Source organism: Mytilus edulis, chromosome 5 (assembly GCF_963676685.1).
Source record: "Mytilus edulis chromosome 5, xbMytEdul2.2, whole genome shotgun sequence".
In the NCBI taxonomy this organism is placed as follows: Eukaryota; Metazoa; Mollusca; class Bivalvia; order Mytilida; family Mytilidae; genus Mytilus; species Mytilus edulis.
In genome coordinates, this window is record NC_092348.1 from 29,222,759 (window position 1) to 29,246,157 (window position 23,399).

At 33.7% G+C, this 23,399-nt stretch overlaps 1 protein-coding gene across 3 annotated transcripts in view; it reads right to left on the reverse strand.

Annotated features, from left to right (window-relative positions):
• Positions 1-1,877: 1,877 nt before the first annotated feature.
• LOC139522354 (carboxypeptidase B-like) overlaps positions 1,878-23,399 on the reverse strand; it is a 28,281-nt gene continuing 6,759 nt past the window's right edge. For 2 of the 3 annotated variants that reach the window (XM_071315883.1, XM_071315882.1), the window contains 9 exons: positions 13,644-13,777; positions 12,840-12,939; positions 7,810-7,932; positions 6,635-6,736; positions 5,890-6,000; positions 5,239-5,341; positions 3,751-3,953; positions 2,950-3,034; positions 1,878-2,108 (listed from right to left, as the gene is read on the reverse strand). In XM_071315883.1, the coding sequence (XP_071171984.1) occupies positions 1,915-2,108; positions 2,950-3,034; positions 3,751-3,953; positions 5,239-5,341; positions 5,890-6,000; positions 6,635-6,736; positions 7,810-7,932; positions 12,840-12,939; positions 13,644-13,777 (1,155 nt within the window). In that variant the 3' untranslated portion in view covers positions 1,878-1,914. The remainder of the gene's footprint in view (positions 2,109-2,949; positions 3,035-3,750; positions 3,954-5,238; positions 5,342-5,889; positions 6,001-6,634; positions 6,737-7,809; positions 7,933-12,839; positions 12,940-13,643; positions 13,778-23,399) is intronic. The other variant, XM_071315884.1, reaches the window with a different exon arrangement.

A 23,399-nucleotide genomic window follows, 5' to 3' on the forward strand; every position in this document is an offset into this window, starting at 1 on the left:
ACACAATGTTTATAACCACAAAAGGAAGCTTGGGATTGATTTTGGGGGTTATGGTCCCTAAGGTTTAGGAATTAGGGGCCCAAAACAATCATTTATCTAGTGTCAGTACAAAAAGTTGTGTACAAGTATTTCAATTGTTCTGAAATTGTACCACAATGTTTAATACCATAATTAGAAGGTTGGGATATATTTTGTGGATTATGGGGCAAACAGTCTAGGAACAAAGGACCAAAAATAGGCCAAAACAATCATTTTTGTAGTTTCAAGACAATAAATTGGAGTTATCTTTCTTTGTCCAGAATGGTTGTTGAATCACCTTAAACCAATGCTTTATGAAATCTTTGAAAATTGGAGTTATCTTTCTTTGTCCAGAATAGTAGTTGAATCAACTTAAATCAATACTATATATACAATATACAATGCAATATTCACTTTACTACTAACTGATTAATTAAAGCAGTCTTTGCCATTCAGTGATTAGAAACACTGATTACCATTCTAGGGTTATGCCTCTTTACAAATGGAAAAATTGAAGATTTTTTTAGTTTCTGTTCTCTTAACTTAAATTTGTCTCAACTAAAATTAATGAAATGTGTATATAATGCTTATTACCTCTAAACTCAGTTTAAGTTCAATTTTTGGCAGCTTCACTTTTACAGTTCTTGAGTTATGTTCTTTTAAAAGTTATATGCTAGCGGGGGCATCATCTATGTCCCTTTGGGCACATTCCCCATTTATTTTTTTAGAAGTTACTATTAATTAATATTGATTTTAACCATGACTGTATGGCATTTTATATTTTAATATTTTATGATGTATTTAAATGAGTAGTAATTGTTGCATTCGAAATTTTAATTGAGATCATTGTTGCAATAGGGGAAAGGGGGAGGTGAAAAAAATTAGAGGGGGGGAGGGAATTTTTCTCATTTCAGATTTCAGAAATTAAATCTGAATTTTTTTGAGAGGATTAATATTCAACGGCATAGTGAATTAATTGCTCAAAAGCAAAAAATAAAGATGAAGTTCTTTAGACTACATTCATTCTGTGTCAGAAACCTATGCTGTGTCAACTATTTAATCACAATCCAAATTCAGAGCTGTATCCAGCTTGAATATTGTGTCCATACTAGCCCCAACCGTTCAGGGTTCGACCTCTGCGGTCATATAAAGCTGCGCCCTGCAGAGCATCTGGTTAATTATGTATAAAAAAATGATGTTTTGTCTTGCGGTGATTAGCTGTCAATTTATTTTTAGAAGTAACTATTAAATGCTGATAAAGGAAAATTAATTTTAGCCATGATTATGTGTTTCATTTTCTATTTTAAGACTCTTATGATGTATTCAAATGGGTAATTATGGTTGCAAACTCCATAGGAAATTTGAATTGAGATAATGACCGTATCTCGAGGGAAAGCCTTTTTTGGGAGGCATTTTTTTTTATCATTTCAGATTTCAGAAAACAAAAAGAAAATTTCCTCAAATATTTTTTTTTTAAATAAAAAAAAAAGAGGGGGGGGTGTCAATTCGCAAGAGCATAGTGTATTGCAAAAGCAAAAAATTGAATATAAATTATATATCATATTACCCATTCTTAGTTCTTCGACTACAGCAATTCTGTGTCCGAAACCTATTATGTGTCAACTATTAAATTACAATCCAAACTCAGACCTGTATCAAGCGCGAATATTGTGTTCATTTTGCCCCAACTGTACAAGGTTGGACCTCTGCGGTCGTATCCAGCTGCGCTTGGCGAAGCAACTTATTGAAAATTGTATTAAAATCTGATCTTAAGATACATGTCCTATGTTTCTTTTTTATTAAAAAAACGTTTACTTTCTAATTGACAAAAGAAAACCTACCTAATAATAAAAAACCAATACGTCTTTATTCATTTATTTCTGAAATTAAAAAAAATCATTTTGTTTCCAACGCTTTGATATAGCCGACCAAAGCCATATTGCCATCCATCGTTTCCTCGCAAGTAGGGGTTATCTGGTTTTGTGGTAAGAGAAAACCATACTGATCTTTATCTCTCAGTTCAACAGTATAACAATATTTGATTCCAGCTTGTCCTTTAGCATAATCCAAAGATACACCTTCAGCAGCATCTGAAAAAATACCAGACTTTTAGCAATTAAAAAAAATTACATTGCCTCTAAAAAAATAAACCCATAGCCTTAAGAAATCTGAAAAAAAATACATAATGATGCAGGACTTATACAGTGGTGGATCCAGGGGGGGGGGGGGGGGGGTTCCGGGATTTGCAACCCCCCCCTTTTTTGGATGATCAATGTATTTGAATGGGAGCATATGGTTGGAACCTCCCCTTTACTCTGGGTTTTGACCCCCCCCCCCCCCCTTTTAAAATGGTTGGATCCGCCCCTGTTATATCTTAATATAATAGAAATTAAAATCTGAAAAAGTACGTAGGCTGTACATACAGCTGACTGGTTACTCTGGTATGAAATATATATTTGCTATTCGAGCTTCACAAGAAACCTGCTTGTGTTTCAGTCTCATGGATATAACATGGACATATAGAAAATGAAACCGTGTCATACGAGGCTGGATTTAGTCTATAAGAAATAGGAAAACACACCCAAAATGGCCAAATACTATAATGTATTTTCATTAATTCAATGACACTTTCGATGTATGAGTATTATAACAAAACCTGCAGATACCATCATCACAGGCCCGTAGCCAGGAATTTCCAAGGGGGGTTCGTTGGACTCATGAACTCGACTTTAACATTCACAATTTGAACAAAACGTTGACTTTAACCGTGCTTATTTGATTTCAAGGGGGGGGGGGGTCGTCCGACCCCCCCCCCCCCCCTGGCTACGGGTATGCATCATAATATAAATGTTGGCCACAGCTATATAAAAAATTCAAATATACATTGAAAAAAGAAAGGAACTCCAAGAATATAAATGTCGGATAGCTTACACAGTGCATTATAAACAGAACCCACTGTGTAATCTGTGTTGTATTTTTGTCTAACAGCTTTTACCGCTATCTGAGCTCCAAACTCCTAAAACAGAAGAGTGACATATTCTAAAGTTACAACAGTGTATTTATTCATCTGACAGCTGAAGATACATTTACTGGATATTTTTTTGTGCTAGATCTTTTGCTAATGTGTAGGTTTCCTTTATGGAACCTTGTTATTCATATATACTTTAGTGGTGATGTTGGTTGAACTTGATAGGCTTTTTAAAATATGTCTCGACTCGGGGCGGTTTAGAGTTTGGCATCTGGTATAACAGTGGCGGATCCAGGGGGGGGGGGGACGATCAATGCATTTAAATCGGGACATGTAGTTCCCCCCTTTTGTCCTGGGTTAGGACCCCCTTTTAAAATTGCTAGATCCGCCCCTGTATAAACACGTGTCTGTGGTGGTTCACCTCCAGATGTCTTTCCAATGGGCAGGACCTCAAAATTGTTGTCAAACTTTTGTTTTGTTTTTGTTGCACTGTTTAAAACTTTCCACAACTCTTGTTATCAATACTCAAAGCAAATTGTTTTGTTACGGAGATTTTATTGGTCCCACGCCATATTAATATCATTATTTTTGTACGTTATGGCTATATTTTGTTCGTTTGAAATGCTTAGCCGGCTTTACTCCATACTACAAAGTTTTCAAAAGTCAAAGATGCATAAACTACATGTCAATTTGAAACCTACATTTGTACTGGCTCATTAACAGAGACATTATTAAAAAAAAACCATATATATGAACGAACCTACCAGAAGTTTAACGTCTTTAGTATACGTCGACGTGTATCCCCATGGGTACATCCAGTATTGTCCATAGGAATGAAAGGATATATACAACAGGAAATTAATATTTCTGCTCTCTAAGACCCTTTTCACAGCTAATGTTTCTGGTTCGGAAAAGGGACTGGGCCCAGAATACGTTTCTGTACATTGATCTGTTGATGTACCTTCTCCTAGAAAACAAGTACTAATCGTTTTATATAAGATTTTAAAAGTATACAAAAAAATGATACGGGGTACAGAGGTCAATGATTTAAAAGCCATAAAATTAAAAATAATCTTAGGGTGGTCTCCGGCGAAAGGCATATGCACAGACCTTGTAACAAGCAGCGCAAAGAAAATATTATTAAATTCCATAAAACTGACACTAATCATGGTTTCCATGAGTGTTGAGTTATTGTTGTGTGATCTAACAAAACAAGTTATCGTGTTCTTGGTATTTTTTAAAGGTTTTTTTTTGGGGTCAAAAGTATAAGTTCTAAATTAATGAAATGGAAAAATGACGGAGTAATGATGGAGTAAAACACATATGATATCTATTAATTATGTGAATCATTCCGATGATATCTTGTTTTCTCTCACAATGCGAGATGGAAAGAATATCTTAAGTTTATTACCCCTCACCTGCTTCGTTCTTGTTTATTTTTTTTCTCTGCAACAGACTTTAAAAATGATTTATCAGTTTAAAGAGGCGAAACTTGGGAAATATTTGGTCCTTGAGGTGGTACCTAAAAGGTCAAAGCCTTTTGAATAAGCAAGGTATATAGTCTGTCGGTGCAGCGAAGTTACGACGATCACAGCCAGGGGCGGATCCAGCCATTTTAAAGGGGGGTCCCAACCCAGGACAAAAAGGGGGGGTTCCAACATTCAAATCCATTGATCTGCCAAAAAAAAGGGGATGTTCCAACCCCCGGACCCCCTCCCCCTGGATCCGCCAATGACAGCGATTACCCATTAGGATATGAGAATGTGGAAATCAATCGAGTACAGTAACTGATGACCCTACTAGACAACCGCACAAAGTAAGTTCTTTAACAGCAAGCTGCATCAGTAACTATATCGATAGATATAAGGCTGACCAAACTGCTTCGGATCATTCATTTCGAGCAGTCTCCATGGCTCAGAAAATACATTGACCTTGACCTGAGTCTTCGAGCTAGAATCTGATAATAAAACACCGGGTTTGGAAAGACCATTGGAAAATCTGAAAAACGGTCCATGTAAAACTGGTACCGACAGAGAAACAGGCACTGAATGTCGTGGTCAAGCCAAACTTTGATCGACGGGCCTGGCATAATCAACATGACTTTTGCAAAGTCTGTCGATGCAAGAAAGAATTCATCGGGAATTGAAAAGAACACTGCCACTGTTCGCACCATTTGGTCGATCATTATAAGATGAGTGATGGCACAGATTTTTCTCGTACGTACTTATCTATATCTGTATCTGTATACATACCCCATTTATAACCAAAGTTTCTGTTTAGATCAACTCCATGACAGATGTCTGTCAAATTATTTCCAAATGAAGGTTGTCGTCTGTTCTTCCTCCAAAGTCGGTCCTGTTGGTAACAGAACATATTTGGTAAATATGTATTAACAGCTCTTTTCATAATGCTAGCAAAACAAAGGTTTGTCTGCTTGCTTGCTTTGTTTGTATAAATGTTTGCTCAAGCATTGTTACTTAGATTGACATGTGAAAAAAATACAAAAATGCGATTTTAAACTTGTATACATTATATTTAAATTTGAATGGACATTAAAATAATCAAATTTACCATAAACATGTTTAACTCCGCCTTCTTATATGTCAATCTTAATTACAATGATTGAGCAAACATTTATACAAACAAAGCAAGTCAGTCAACCAAACTTTTATCTTGCTAACAGCATGAAAAGAGCTGTAAAACACATTTGAAATGAACTTTTTATTAGATGAAAAACCTAAGGTTTTCAAAGAATAGAGGGAAAAGGCTCGATCTCACAAATTATGACAATTGGGTTCTTACTCGTAATTTGCATTCATATTTTCAAATCATACATTCAGTTCGAAAGATCAAGAGAGAGATCCCTCTTACTTTATCAGATTAACTTTACTGGTATATCTCACTTTGTTATGGGTATAAACGTAGCCGTCTGGGTTAAGTACTGGAACAATATACCAATCAAAGTCAGCAACTAGTTGTTCAACAGCTGTTGATCGGCTAGGGTTGTAGGAAAGCTATAGGAAAAAAATCAGAAAGAATGTTAATATGGAATATGTATATCTTAATTATTTAAAAACTTTGCATATTTAAGGTATGAAAGAACTTGGATGGTAAAGAAAAGAAGACGAAGACATCTGACTTCACACATGCTCAGAAGTATATATATGACAAATGGTTCATTTCTATTCTAGCAAAACCTATATAAAAAACCCAAGTGTTGACTGTTCAGGTGAAATTCATGTAAATCTAGTTTAAGGCACATAAATAATTATGTGCTTAAAAGGAATATGTCCGGTAAGGGCCGATTTTGGCCTCAAATTTTATGTTCATCGGATGAAAGATTTTGGACACTTTTTAAACACTAAAAGTGTCTACTTTAGTCTATTCAATTAGTTTAAATGAAATATTTGAACTGATTTAGTCATTAAAGACGTTCAAATTCAAGATTAATTATGAAAAATCTATCAAATATGCTGTAATATGTTACTTTTCAGATGTTTTTTGTCAAAATGGAAGTGGCCACATCCGTGTTTACTCTCAACCTTTATATATGTTATGTATTATCATCAAATACAATTAACTTGTAAATATTAAGAATGAATATTAATGAAAAAAACATATGGAATTTGCTGTAAAAAAAGATGGTACCTGATGAATAATATATAGTGCAACTGCTGGAGCAATCCATTCACGGGCATGAATTCCGCTCTCCAAAAATATGGCCTTTTTCTGTGAACCAGGTTTGGATATCTAAAAACATAGACAGAAACTTTTCAATGCGTTTTTGGGATGCAAAATCTCAAAACAGGAAAGTGTCTTTACTATTGAAGGATTTTTACGGGCGCAGCCATTTTTTATATAAATATTATGTTTCGAAGCTCGATATCAGTTTAAAAAGAGCTTTCCTGTTTTAGTTTATTTTGTAAGTTATTTTTGAATTTGAATTTTGACAATTTATATAATAATATATTTGCAGTTTCTTAAAATCATCGTGAATAATGGATAAGGATGAGTTTTGTTTATAAAAGAGGGGCGAAAGATACCAGAAGGACATCCAAACTCATAGATAGAAAATAAACTGACTACGCCATGGCTAAAAATTAAAGAACACAAGACACAACATTGAAAGCTAAAGACTAAGCAACTAGAACCCAAACAAAAACTGAGGGGTGCCCTCATATGCTCTGGAAGGATAAGCATATCCTGTTCTACATGTGGCACTCGTCGTGCTGTTTTCTTTCCTCATCTATGAATTACAAAATTGATATAAGCAACTTAAAAAAAGAGACAAAAATCCACACAAAACTATTCATCGCACAATATCCCATATTTTGAAGCAATCTTGCAAAGTTTCATTCCAGTCTAATGTAAATTGTAGGGGACTCTCTAGATAATAGTATATGATAATCGCAAAGTGTAGGTTTCGTCATGGGACCCCTTTTCTCCATCATCAGTCTGGTCGGTAAAATGAAATAGGAAGACATAGCGACACACATTATGAAGTCATTCAGATAATTGTAAATTGAATGAGATTTTGCGTTGACATATATCAAAGTTCCCAAGTTCTACAGAATGCAAAACTGTTGCCAAACTTAAGCAACGAACAGGACTAATAGTTGTAGTTGTAGTTTTAAGTTCTCTACGTATATTGTGAAAAATCATTCAATATTCTAAATAGATATGATTTTTTCTCATTTGCTGTGTTATAGTTAGGAAGAAACAATTTGACAAGCCCGTTGCCTTAATGTCCAAGGTGGAAATCGGGTGAATTAGTAAAATAGTAAAGAGTTTCAAGTTTAAACAATGCTATGAATATCAAGTACCTTTATGAGATGAATAGAGTTTTCCTCATATGTTTGACCAATAACGTTATGATCTACCAAGATTTCATCTCCTGATGGTCCAGTGAATGTTGTTTTTGTCAGACTGTGCATGAATGCAGATATCTGAAATTTCAAGTTTGAGAGTTTTCTTGTCAGACTGTGTATGAATGCAGATATCTGAAATTACAAGTTTAAGAATTCTCTTGTCAGACTGTGCATGAATGCAGATATCTGAAATTACAAGTTTACGAATTTTCTTGTCAGACTGTGCATGAATGCAGATATCTGAAATTACAAGTATGAATTCAGATATCTGATATTACAAGTTTATGAATTTTCTTGTCAGACTGTGTATGAATGCAGATATATCTGAAATTACAAGATTAAGAATTTTCTTGTCAGACTGTGCATGAATGCAGATATCTGAAATTACAAGTTTACGGATTTTCTTGTCAAGCTGTGTATGACGAACACATCTGAATTTTACGGAAGCGTATTAGGGACATAGAAAAAATAAAAGTAGTAGTGAACTTTTTTTCAAAGTCGAAATTTTGACATTTCAAATCTTAAAATTTCGACTTTAACTCGAAATTTTAACTTTTCTTATCTTGAAATTTTGACTTTCTAAAATCTTGAAATTTCGACTTTTCAAAGAGTCGAAATTTTGCCTTTTTTAGAATTCGAAATTTTGCCTTTATAAAAAGTCGAAATTTCGACTTAAACTCAAAATTTCGACTTTTTTAAAACTGGAAATTTCGGTTTTTTCTAAACTCGAAACTTCGACTTCTTTTTAACTCAAAATTTCGACTTGTTTTAAACTCAAAATTTCGACTTGTTTTAAACTCAAAATTTCGAATTTTCCTCAGTATTTATACGTTTGTACGGAAGCGTATTAGGGACATGGAAAAAATAAAATTGGCAGTGGACTTTTTTTTTCAAAGTCGAAATTTTGACTTTTTAAATCTCAAAATTTTGACTTCAACTTGAAATTTTGACTTTTCAAATCTCGAAATTTTGACTTAAACTTGAAATTTTGACTTTCTAAAATCTTGAAATTTCGACTTTTTTAAAACTCGAAATTTCGACTTATCTTAAACTCGAAATTTCGACTTACTTTAAACTCAAAATTTCGACTTATCTTAAACTCGAAATTTCGACTTATTTTAAACTCAAAATTTCGACTTCAATAACGAAATTTCGGGTTTTTAAAATCTTAAAATTTTGACATTTTTAGAACACAAAATTTCGACCTATTTCGAACTCGAAATTTTGACTTTTTTAAACTTAAAAATTCGACTTCAATACGAAATTTCAATATGAAATTTCAATGATTCACTTCAGAAGAAGTATTTATACGGAAGCGTATTGGGGACATAGAAAAAATAAAATTGGCAGTGAACTTTTTGAACTTCTTCTGAAGCGAATCATTGAAATTTCATATTGAAATTTCGTATTGAAGTCGAATTTTTAAGTTTAAAAAAGTCAAAATTTCGAGTTCGAAATAGGTCGAAATTTTGTGTTCTAAAAATGTCAAAATTTTAAGATTTTAAAAACTCGAAATTTCGTTATTGAAGTCGAAATTTTGAGTTTAAAATAAGTCGAAATTTCGAGTTTAAGATAAGTCGAAATTTTGAGTTTAAAGTAAGTCGAAATTTCGAGTTTAAGATAAGTCGAAATTTCGAGTTTTAAAAAAGTCGAAATTTCAAGATTTTAGAAAGTCAAAATTTCAAGTTTAAGTCAAAATTTCGAGATTTGAAAAGTCAAAATTTCAAGTTGAAGTCAAAATTTTGAGATTTAAAAAGTCAAAATTTCGACTTTGAAAAAAAAAGTCCACTGCCAATTTTATTTTTTCCATGTCCCTAATACGCTTCCGTAGCAAGCGGATATATAATATATAATTCATAAACTTAATAAGCACATTTTAATAAACTAAACCATTTTAAAGAGGTTATTTTCGATAGAAAATCTTGTTCTTGCCGAAGAATAAGTAAAATATGTTTCACGTTTAAATAAATATTTCAAGTCTGGACTTCAGATATGTGTATCAAGACAACCCCGTTATTCTAATACACCCATGTTACGACATACTTTTATTCAACAGTCTGATATATAAAGACAAGGGTTAATAGTAGTGTCATAAGAATGTCAACTTGTAGAGTTTTATCAATATTCCAGAAAAAAGAACCATTTATTCATTTCAAAATTCCAAAACTAGAAAACCGAGCAGCTCATTTGTCGTCCTGAATATGCATGGCATTTTTGGCTACTTGATTTACCATTGTTCAAACAAGGCAAAGTCAGTGACTTGCTATTGGGAAACCAAACAGGCCTTTGAAACTGCGATGCTATATGTTCTCAGATATGACGATTCTATGACAGTGTCGTGGGAACTAAAACATGGAACAAAACCTATTTCAAAATATAAATTGCCAAAATGTGTTGATGACGCTTTAACAATTTGCGTCCATGTCTACTCCTTCTAAAATTGTAATAACTGTGTTTGAATACTAACATCAAAGTTTTAAAAGAGATCAAAGTCGAAATTTCGATTGTAAAAAAAATCGAAATTTTGAGTTTACAAAAAGTCGAAATTTTGAGTTTAAATAAGTTGAAATTTTGAGTTTAAAATAAGTTGAAATTTCGAGTTTAAAATAAGTCAAAATTTCGAGTTTTAAAAAAGTCGAAATTTTGAGTTTACAAAAAGTCGAAATTTTGAATTTAAAATAAGTTGAAATTTCTAGTTTAAAATAAGTCGAAATTTTGAGTTTTATAAAAGTCGAAATTTTGAGTTTAAAAAAGTCGAAATTTCGAGTTTAAAGTGAAAATTTCGACTTTTCATAAGTCGAAATTTCGAGTTTCAAAAAAGTCAATATTTCGACTTTTCAAAAAGTCGAAATTTCAAGATTTTTGAAAGTCAAAATTTCAAGTTTATGTCAAAATTTCGGGATTTGAAAAGTCAAAATTTCAAGTTAAAGTCAAAATTTCGAGATTTGAAAAGTCAAAATTTCGACTTAGAAAAAAAAAATTCACTGCCAATTTTATTTTTTCTATGTCCCTAATACGCTTCCGTAGAATTTGCATGTTGAAGAAGGTTATCAAACTTCTACTTTGAAAACACAGATTCAAGCTATGTGTGTGCCATGTCTTCTGTAGAAAAGAAAACAATGAGAAGACACCAAAAGAAATGTTAAAATGACAAAAAAATAACAAAACTAAAATGCTACACAAAAATTCAAAGGTTGATTAAAATATCCCAAACATAAATGAAATGACATCAGCTTCTTAGCAGAATACAAACAAGGCCGTAACTAGACATATTATTTTAGTGAGGCAAAATAAGTGAGCTGAGCGAAGCGAGGCGAAATTTTTTTTGGGGGGTGTGGAATGAATGGTGCACAATCCTGAATTCTATGCATTTCCAAAGGGTTTGACAATGTTTAAGATTTGGACACTTTTTAAATAAATTTTTCATATCTGATGACATTTACTAGCACCAAATTTAAAACAGAAAACTTTATTTAAATTTATATGTCAGATAAACATCCAAATATCAATTTGAGTCTGTGGCCAGAACATTCTAACAAACATCGATTCAGTAGAGTTTGTCAATTTGTCTATGGCCGGTTTCGTCAAATCGTTTCAGAATGTTTGGTTTGCTGACATCCTTATTGCGATGAAAATGGGGCATGGCAAGCCCACACAATCTCTCGCAACTCACGCATGCCCTTTCCCAAGTTTTCAGTCGTTTCAGCATGTCCAGGGCATTGTGTGTTTTTAGTTGTTGTAGTACAAGTTCTATCATCTACACAATGATCGACGTCTTCTTGAGCGATTCCTCTCCGTCAACAATTCGGTAGCAGCATCGGTAGTAACAGTTTTGTTTGCAAAAGTGAATTAAGCTTTCCTGTAAGCACAACTCGCTGTTACAAAACATTGAACTCGCTTTAATGCTGATAAAGAGTAAACAAACTAGGGATAGAATAAGATAAGATACATGTATATGATTCTATCTAGAGTTAGTTTACTAGTATAATATGGGTACAGGGGAATTGGACTGGAGTTTTCGCCGTTTACCTGTAGGTCCGTGATTTCAAATTATTTCTCGAAATATTTAGAGGCAAGATATTTAAGTTCCAGAATCCATAAATTTTGGGGTCGGGGTTTGTGTATCTGATCCCGAAGTTTCGAATATAAAGACAAGAATTTCTGTAGTCCCAAATTAGAAAAAAAATCCTGTTTTAATGGTCCTACGTACCGTTCCTCCATAATGTCAAATTTGAATATGCAATGTTTAATTTTAAGTTTAAAGAAACATGGATACAAACTTTTTCATGCATGTTTCATACTATTTATATTTTGTTTATCTGAAAAGAGAACAAGTAAAGTTGGTGAAACAGAGAATATGCTCCCTAGCAATTCCCAGAACTTGATTTGTCAGTCTATTTAAAGTTTTTGCATTAGTTACAATGAAGTTATATGCAATATTCAGACTCTTAACCCCAGTTGTGATCATAAATAACATTTGTTTTACTTTACTAGAATTATTCCGTCTTTACCTTCAGTATCGCTTTTTCCTTTTTCTTTAAGAGCCTGTTTCTTACCAGAGCTCATGATGATTATTGTTATCAGGTGAATGTAATTGAGAAACGTCACACATTGAGGGCATTGAGATGCTGTGTTATCTCCAGGAAGAATAATTTAAAGGGAGTGGTGACCAGTCATAGAAATTAAGGTTGAGACGGAACAAATTACTATTATATTTCATATTTTATTACCATAAAAAAAATCAGTGTCGAAATTTTAGTGAGACAATTGCCTCACTTGCCTCAATGGTAGTTACGGCCTTGACAAAGTAAAAGGGCAACTTTTTGTCTTTAAATATGACACTCCTTGTGAACAATCTAACTAAATATATGGTTCACCTGTTTGACGTATATATAAATTTTAAAAGACTAGTAACCATGTTAATTTCAAAAATATCAAATAGTGACAGTTATGTGTCCGCGGTGTTACAACATATTTATCCTCACCTCTTCAAATGTGTTGTATCTTGTAAGAGAAAACGTGTCTTCCGGATCTTTGGAGTCGGCTGCTTTTTCATACTCTTCCACCTGTTGCTCATCTATTAATCTTTAATACAGTACCAAAAACAATGGTTTTTAAAATGAAAACACAACCATGATAATTTTGTTGACAAAAAGTTTAAAAAAATATTTTGAAAAGCTTATTACCTACTTATAAAAATAGCGATAATTTTTATATAGATTTTTAACAGTCAAATAATAAGCCTTTTAAAGCTTACATGCGGTATGGCTTTTGCCCATTGTTGACGATCGTATGAAGTTCCCTGTTTTTGCTTTTTGTTTGACGTCCTCGTCTTTTGGTTTCTCAGCTGTGGAATATTGTCTAATTAGCAATGGTAAGTTACATTCTATAAAAGTTTTCGAGTGTACCATATGTACTAAAATCTTGCAGTGCTCCAGAACTAAAAAATTCCTCAGGCAAAATAAAAGTTAAAAGAACGTCCCTGAAGAAGATTACAGAAACACTTGTGAGCACTGAAATCACATCGTTGGTTTTTTTTCATCAGCTGAGTGACTGCTTTCGTAAAAAAAAAATTGCCAAGCGACGTTATTTTCTAAAAACTGACTGTTTCTAATTTGAACCGTTCACGTGAACTTTTTTTCTTGTTCTTTTATATAAAAACCTCTGGATACGAAAAGAAGTAACGCTACATGGTTTCTGATAAACTCTTTTCAGGGGCAAAAATTATAACACCTACGACCCAGTATTAATTCACTTTTGAATATAGAAGGTTAACTTTGTATACATACGACTGGATGTTTTGTATCCATCTAGTATATGACGTGTTTGCATCCTGTAACTCTCGAGTAACAAAATCTATGGTGTTCGGAGATACCTGGATATCTATAGATCTACCATCTCTTTGTCTCTTCCATATACTAAGCTGGAATATTAAAAAATCAAAATACTGAAGAACTTAACATCGGATGACCGCAAATTCTTGTGGATGGTTATAAACTCTTGTCTCAGAAAAAAATCACATCTCTATACTTGAAAGTGAGGTTAATGTACAGAGATACATTTTTTTCTGAGTCAGGTTCATGCGTGGATGATAAATGACAGGGAATTCAACCTCACCGTAATAACTTTTATATTGTAGTGATACAAATCAGTATACTCTGGTTTGTTGTTAACATAATAACATGCGAGAAATAGAATAATAACATACGAGAAATAAAATAACTGTATACTAAAAATAAAGTAATAACATGGGAAATACAAAAAATAACAACCTAGAAATATCATAATTACATTATATATCATTTGACAAGTGAAAGATGGCTGATATTTTTTTTCCGTGAGGGAAAAATATTTAGAAAATTGTGATTAAAACCTTAATGTCTAAAAAGTTGATAATTTCTATGGATTATGTTTTCCTTTGCGATATGCTTATATGATACAAGAATCTCGGAATAAAAGAAAGAAAGGGAACAGTAGTGGTAGTGAATCAAATGGATATGCGAACAAACAATACAAAGTAGACCAGTCAGAAGACAAAGACTATGAACAAAGTGGCAGTATCTCAGTAAGTGAAATATTAAGTCAAACAAACACTGTATTATATGACTCAGATGAAACTAAACTAGACACTAGCGTTTTTGTTGAATCTCCGTCACCACTCTCATATTCTCAAATTTAAAAAAAAAGCAACCTGGCGAGATAGCGTCACCAAAAAGCAATTGCCAGCGTATCATGCATAACCAGTCATGTGCAAATATATCTTTCAATTTGAAAATGGAATGAATGATTCCAACTTTTTTTTTGTGACTGGGTCGTTGGAAAACAAGTTCTTTCACAGAACGGATTATTATTTATATGATAAGTCTCAGCTTGACTATAGTGTTTGCTTATTATTTATTTAAGCTCGTTGAAATATCCTGTAGTTATTGAAATATTACACATTCTTTTTCACAATCGATAAAAGCATTAATCAGCACGGTCACGAATATGGAGGACCCCTTGTATATGCCGAATAATCTTTTAAATGTGAACATATAAAGAAATGAAATAAATTCTCAGTATAGAAAATCTGACATAATTTGTCCAATATTGAAGGATCCGTCGTCAGATGCACGTATTCCGATGAATTTTAGAGGAGTCAGTCTATTATCATGTGTATGCAAACTCTGTAGCGCATTTGTTAACAAGAGATTGAAAATATTCTTGCAGATGAAAGCATTTATCAGCATACAAGCTCCTGTGTGCGTATCAACAATAAGCTGACGAATTGGTTTGACTGTAAATCTGGCGTAAAACAAGGGGATAACGTTTCCCCGACACTTTTCTCTACCTTCATCAACGATCTGGTTAAAGAAAATAATGATTTGAATTAATGATTTGATATTAATGGAAGACATATTTCACTTCTACTTTACGCTGATGATATTGTTCGCAAAAAGTGAGGATGAGCTTCAACAAATGTTAAATGTGATTCATAGCTGGTGTAAACGTTGGAGAGTTCTGATCAACACGGACAAATTTAAGTGCGTGCATTTTCGTAAAGGACGTAAAAAGCAGAGTGAATTTGACTTTTCAATCGGCAATAATGCGTTAGAAATAGTGAACGATTACAAATACTTAGGTGTAACTTTTAACTGTAAAGGTAACTTTAATTTACATGCAGAGACTTTGGCTAAAGGTGCAGGAAGAGCCTTAGGTAAAATTATCTCGAAAATCCTTAGTTTAAAGGATTTTGGTTTTCAGTCTTATGAAAAACTTTTTAATTCGTGTTACACCAATTCTCGACTACGCATCTGGAATATGGGGAAATAGGAAATTTCAATCAATTGACAACGTACAGAACAGAGCAATTCGATATTACTTAGACGTTCACAGATTTGCACCAATTTTAGCACTGTAATGGGATACTGGATGGATACCAAGTCAGTTTCGGCATTGGGTAAACATTATTCGCTACTGGAATATAGGCTATTATCGTTTGAAGACGACCGATTAACGAAAGTGATGTTCAATATGGATTATGATCGTTGCACAAACAATTGGTGTAGTGACACTAAAGATATTTTCACTGAACTTAATATGTTACATTATTACGAAAGTAGAACAATGGTGGATTTAAAATCTTTTGAACAAATTGTACGAACTTATTACAGTGATATTTGGAGAGAGTCCTTGATAAATAAGCCAAAGCTACGATCTTACTTAAACTTTAAAACAAACTTCGAACTAGAGCACTATGTAAAACTAAAGCCAGTATTAGTTACGAAACACAAGCGATCTGTGCTAGCCAAGTTTAGATGCGGGATATTACCGATCAGAATTGAGACTGGTAGACATATTAGGGAACCAGTAGAAAACAGACTATGTCGATTTTGTAATTCTCTAAATGTTAAAAGTGAGCTACATTTTCTTATAAACTGCACATTTTATAATGATATCAGACAAACTGTTTTAGCAAGGTATTAATGGTGCCTGACTAAACGCAACTAGATGACCAGGGTGTTTTTTGTTCAAATGATACTTATCATTTAGATTAAAAATTAAATTTATCATGTAACGAAAGCTGAAAAGATTTATATAATCTAAGTATAAGTATTTCATGATTTTAGTAAGACTATTTTTTAGCTGAAATTTCCCACATTTTGAACGAAAGAAAATTTATTGCGTGTTATTTTCACGGGAGTTTTACTCTGATTACATCGATAAGACATGGTTCATATGTGTGCCAAATATTTTACGTGTAATGTTAATCGGTAAGAAGAAAATAGCAATTTTTAAAAACACAAATTTAGTGATAATTCTGTCTTGATTCAAACACGCCTTTTCTCGTGCCGTTAATCGTTTTGTAGCTTACACTATCAGGTCATTAACTAGGACAATTGTCACTAACTTCATTTCTCTTTTTTGCTTGTTGTACGGTCGATTTGTATGTTTTGAAAGCTCTAGTAAGTTTGAAGATCGTTGTTTTGTTTTAGGAAATATTTTTTTTGTTGGTTTTTATAACTTCAATTGTTTTTTTTAATTGATAGTTTTGTTAAAATTGTAATATACAAATCAAAACCTTCGGTCACGTTTCAGACCCGGAATATGGCACACATCCACAGTCCTGTTAAACTATGCCCATCAAGCTCTAAACGTAGTAGCAATGCAATACATTGGGATAAGTGTGTTATATGTCAGGGTTCTTCTACTGAATTGCTTGTTAATATGCGAGGAATTAGCACAAATATTTAAGCTTTATCAAGACTCTGAGAACACCGAAAAATCATGTATATTTTAGTAAATTGCATGATGCTTCAGACCTAGACCATCTTCGTACAAAATATTTGATTACAAAATAGAATCATATTCAAAACAGTGTAGCTGCGGCCATTGATTGACAACCTTAAATTATCCCATTGACTGGGGGTAGATTAGGTGAACGTGTGTCTGTAACGACAACTGCTCACTACTTACTTATTATAGAATTTAAACTGTGGGGTCATCAAAGGTTCTTAACGCCTTTAATATTAAAATAGTTCGAAAAATTAATCAGGAATAACTTTATGTTTTGATTTATATTATTGATATAAATCAAAACATTGTGTTATTCCTGATTAGTTTTTCTAATTTCTTTATTTAGGTGTTGAGAACCTTTTGTGACCCCACAGTTTAAGTGCCTTTAACAAGTACATAGTGAGCAGCGGTTGTTACAGACAAACGTTCACATAATCTGCCCCAGTCAATGGGATAATTTCAGGTTGTCAATCAATGGCCACAGCTACACTGTTTTGAATATGATTCTAATGTTACACCATTCTTGCTATACATCTTACACTAGGAGACACAACTGCAGTTATTTTAAAGCTGAATCAAGTTCTTGTTCGTCTGTAAAAGTGTCAGGTCATATATAGAAGGTCGTCAAATTCCTGACTGGAAAAAGTCAATGAGAACCAGCAGGCGTTACTCAGATTTCTTGGCGAATCGATTGTTCAGCATCATGGCAGACCACTACAGTTAATATGATACATGAGGAAGTCATTTAAATAGCTAGCACTTCCAAGGACCCCAAATCTGTTCAGAAGGAGTATTCAGGTTTTAAGAATTATTTTGTACGCCCGATGAAGTAGGTACCCGCATGATTTTACATGCTATTCATGTAGACAAAGAGTTCGGTGTGAAAGACATCAAGGGTAGGATAATAATAAAGTCACAAGATACAGATGTTCTGATCTTATGCGTTCATTACTTCCCCTCCATTTAGCATACGCATGAACTATGGTTTCAAGCAGGCACTATATTTTGCACACAAAATTTGCGCCGCTATATAACTGTTCACGAAATATGTAAATTTCTCGGGTTTGCCATCTGTAACATTCTACCAGCCACACATGTTTTAATATGATGCGATACAACGTCTTCCCTGTTTTGGATCGGAAAGCAATGGTAAGCGCACTGTTTTTATGTCTTGAAGGACAACCCAGATTATTTTTCTGATTTGTCAAACCTTTCTGATTGTGACATCGATTAATCTATAGATGCAGCTCGAGATCTTGTTATGTTGAATAATTTCAAGTCAAAACTCAAAAAAGAACATTGTGACCTTAACAAGTTGAGCGTAAAATTGGCTAAAATTGTCTGTTCTATGGTCGGATTGTTGTCTCTTTGGTACATTCTCTATTTCCATTCTCAATTTTACAATTTAAAATTCCTCCCTTGTCAAACTTCCTCCTTGTGAATCTACTTTTAAACAATATGTAGTAAGAGCTTCACTCCAGACATAAATTTGATGGCTTCCAATATAGCAAAACTATCCTACTTTCTCCTCTTCAGTTCGGATGGGGAAAAAAGAATGACTTGTTCCTTTCAATCTCGAAGGTCAGATGTCATATGAATTTCTGCAAGATTTAGTTTGCATTTGCTTCGAACAAAATCTATCATGTACAGATTTATGCCCATGTCAGGCAAATGACATTTGTCAAAATGTAAATACCCGTCTGGTTGCAGTTAGAAACATTGATGACGACGACGATGTAGATGTATAAGATTTCATTTTCTGCTTGTACCTTAGCTATCGAATGAAAATTAAGCAGTCCATAATCTTTTCTAAACAATAAATATAACATCTCCTCAATTTTGAAATCGTGGGAAATATAGTAATAATCTATCTAGTGGGGAAAGATATGTTAAAAAAAACCCTGCCATATGGTCTCTGACCTTGACGTAGTTTGTGGGCTTAAACTACAGGAAACAGACCATAGAACGTAGTAGGTAATACTAGCTTCGATCATGATTTTATATTTGCATTAAATTTTATATTTTGTTCTCTCCCCCCCCCCCCCCCCCACCACCCCCACCCCCGTGTTTTTGCAATGCTGGTGTCTGCTTGTATTCATTTTATAAGTTTTTAATGTCCCTTTGGGTTCTTACGCCTTTTTTGTTTGCAATTGATTGTAAAATAAATCAGTGCTGTACATAACCCTCTCCCTTATTATCATTTTGGAATACTTGTAAACAGTATAGCCAATTGTTGCTCATTTAATCATCTGTATATGTAGGATGGGGTGTTTTACCTGTTTCTAATATATGTACGCTTTGTTTTCATAACTTTAACAGTGGCGGATCTAGAAATTTTCTAAGTGGGGGCCCACTGGCTGCCTAGGAGGGGGCCGATTTTGTCACGCTTCAGTGATTCCCTATATAAGCAACCAAATTATTTTCTCAAAAGGGGGGCCCGGGCCCCCTGTGCCCCCCTAAATCCGCCTCTGTTTAACCCCCCTTTTTCTCAGTTTGCATTAATATATACTTCTGTAAAGCAAAGCTATACACAGAGCTTTATATTCAACCAAATTTGACGTTAATGTTACACAAATTTCGAAACAAATCATATATATATACTTTTTCACACCCAATAACAGAAATTTGATATTTACCTACAAATTGACGAACACCTTACTATCGAAAAACGTGAAAAACACATTTCGTTTTCGACAAATTATTAAAGTTAAGATCTTAAAAACATCTTTAGATCTTACTTTTAATGAATTGAATACAAAAATTTCAAATTTAGAAATTGAAATAGGCCAAGGGCACTGTTATTTAAGTTCTAAATGTAGATACAAGATATTTTTTTTATAAATTAGTTGTTTTTATTTTGCTCCAAACGCATATATGTATGAGAAACAAGCTATCTAAATGTAACTTAGTCCGAGATTAATCTGACGTCCAACGGCTGTTTTGCCAGACAAGCTGGGGCCGTGGGACGTCAGAGCTCGTCCCATATCAAAAAGTGGATATTTGCCCACCCAAAATAGATGCGCTGCTTCGACGCTTCTGGTGCCGATTGAGGGCCTTGGAATTATATAAATCGGGCATCAATCTGTTCATTTTTCATTTATTCTTCATTTATGTAAGTTTCACCTACCTGCCAACCTTTATTTTTCCATATTTTAACAGTTTTCACAGAGACCCATCTATTTCTGCATTTTAAGACCCATCGATTTCTGCATTTTGACTTTCTTTTTCAAATAATATCACGTGACCACGAGAAAACATTGCAAATGACCAAAATGTAACACCTCGTTCATTTACGATGCAAGTTATCTAAATGTCCGAGAGCTTCCGATTGTTATCGTGGTCGGAACTAAATGCTTAATACCGATCTCCTGTAAAGGAGTTGAAAAATCGTGGTTGGCTTCTAAATGTTAAACATCGATCTCCTATAAAGGAGGTGAAAAAATATAAATATTTGCATATTTGAGTCTCGAGGCCACGAACTCTCTCGTAACTTGACGTCCATTTGAAACGGTGAAAGTCAAAATGCAGAAATAGATGGGTCTCTGTGAAAACTGTTAAAATATGGAAAAATAAAGGTTGGCAGGTAGGTGAAACTTAAATAAATGAAGAGATAAATGAAAAATGAACAGATTGATGCCCGATTTATATAATTCCAAGGCCCTCAATCGGCACCAGAAGCGTCGAAGCAGCGCATCTATTTTGGGTGGGCAAATATCCACTTTTTGATATGGGACGAGCTCTGACGTCCCACGGCCCCAGCTTGTCTGGCAAAACAGCCGTTGTACGTCAGAGTAATCTCGGACTAAATGTAACTGTGCATTTTTCTGAAATTGTTGCTTTGGTCTTTGACCCTGATTAAAAAAAACGTGACCACGGCAAACAACGACGACAACGGTATTTCGATTTTCTCTTTCCAATGATATAAAATATAGCCGTGTGTTATTCCGTTAAGGCAAATCGATCAAATTTGTTGATTGGACACCCTATTAATTGTGCCGGGTGTATTATATATGTAATTATATTTTGTACAAATTTATATATTTATGCTGATTTACACATGTCACTATAATAAACAATTTACTTACTTACTTTTATATCAATTCGAGTTATAAAATTTCAATATACTTATAAACCCTCATTCACGTGAAAAGTTCGAAATTCATTTTAAGCGATTTTATACATGAAACTCACGCGAATTGAGGTTCCATGAGTAATACATTTCTTTACCAGTGCCAAATTTTACAAAATCATGTAAAATTTGCAATTGGCAATGAAAATATCTTTAACAGCAAGTTGCCAACGTGTTGTGCTTAATCACATTTTGATTTTTATGGAAACATGCAAGCTTTTTGAAAATGTTTACCGGTAATTGATTCATTAATATAAGATTTCTATAATGACTTGACGACTTTAAAAAATTTGCAAATACATGTTAAAGTCATAAGAAACCTCAAATTAAAAAAAAAATATGCATATGTTTTTTTATAACTAAATGGATAGTTTTCATTATACAACTTGAGTACATATACTTTTTTCTGAGGAAAGTTCTTTAATTTGTCCACATTTAGAAGAAGTTTACTTATTTTTAATTGCTTGCTTCCAGGAAGCAATTCGCCGACATATTTTCCGTATGCATAGTGACCTGAGCGTAACCCTCCTCGTAAAAATCCGGTGATCGCAATACGCATGAATCTGTCATTAAAATAAACAATTATCTGATTGTACATGTTAAACACGTGCTCAATACCCATGCTTTTTGTTATTTGGATCCAGGATTTCCAGTTAGGCGGGGCGCAAAGTTTTATCTTCGCCGAGCGTAGCGAGGCGAAAACATTTTGGAGTTTTTTTTAGGTAAAACTATTGAAATATTTTTCTAAAGGGGTGGAATGTAGATATCTCGAACTAATGTGTGGTAAAACTAGCGAGAAATTAAAGTTTCAAGCTGAAACCGCCTTAATCCACACCTGACAAGTCAACAATCTACAGATAGACGGGCGGACAGACGGACGCAAAGTGAGACGAGACAGATCACAATTGGTCACCTGACCAATATAATTTTCAAACGAAAATTTCTACTTTTACCAGCGATTTTTAATTGTCCTTTCATACTATCTGTTTTTTACTTTTATGATTTTCGGAGATCGTGCCAGACTTCACTGTGTTCGCCACAAACAACTAAAACCAGAATGAGATGCATTTACGCAGTTATATTTATTTTCTTGGGATCCCAAGCATACAGTAATACGGTACAGAATTCGGCTAAATATTTAGGTTGCAAGTGAGAAATAAATATAGACACAGAGAAACAAATTAATAAACTAACCTTTCGCTTGAAACAGTATTTCTATCTTTCATTACGCCGGGATATTATAAAAGAATCTCACTGTTTTCTTGACCGTGTCATGATGAAATTGTGAAAGTGAGTAAGGGATGTTTTGGAACTTCGACACCTTCCTTTGAAGTTAGAATCATATTCATAACAGTGTGGTCCTGGCCATTGATTGACGACCTAAATTATCCCATTGACTGGGACAGATTAGGTGAACGTTTGTCGGTAACAATCACTGCTCACTGTGTACTTGTTAAAGACACTGAATCTGTGGGGTCACCAAAGGCTCTGAACACCTAAATAAAAAAATTCGAAAAACGAATCCGGAATAATACGATGTGTTGATTTATATCAATAATATAAATCAAAACATAAAGGTTATTCCTGAATAATTTTTCGAATTATTTTATTATTAAAGGCGTTAAGAACCTTAAAGTTTTGGTGACCCCACAGTTTAAATTCTATAATAAGCAAGAGGTGAGCAGTTGTCGTTACAGACAAACGTTCACCTAATCTGTCCCAGTCAATGGGATAATTCAGGTTGTCAATCAATGGCCAGGACCACACTGTTTTGAATATGATTCTATTTATAGAACTTCAATAAAGCGTAGGTCAGTTGATTAGTAATAACGTTGATTCTGTTAAACTGGCTGTTTTATATATACTTTGAATGTTAAAAAAGATTTAATGGTCTCTTCTGATACTTAAATATGTTGAAGTCAACCCATGCTTTGCAAATTTTAGGGGGGTGGGCGCACGCCCGCCACGCCCCCGCCTAAATCCGCCCCTGAACCATCTATAATACTAAAATTACGAGGTCCAATTTGTCTGCCGTCATCGGGTAAAAACGACAAATCAAAGAATTCAACTCTATATATAACTAATATAGGACAATAGTGTAGATTAAAAATTACATCACTCCAGACCCTTTTGTTTTCCA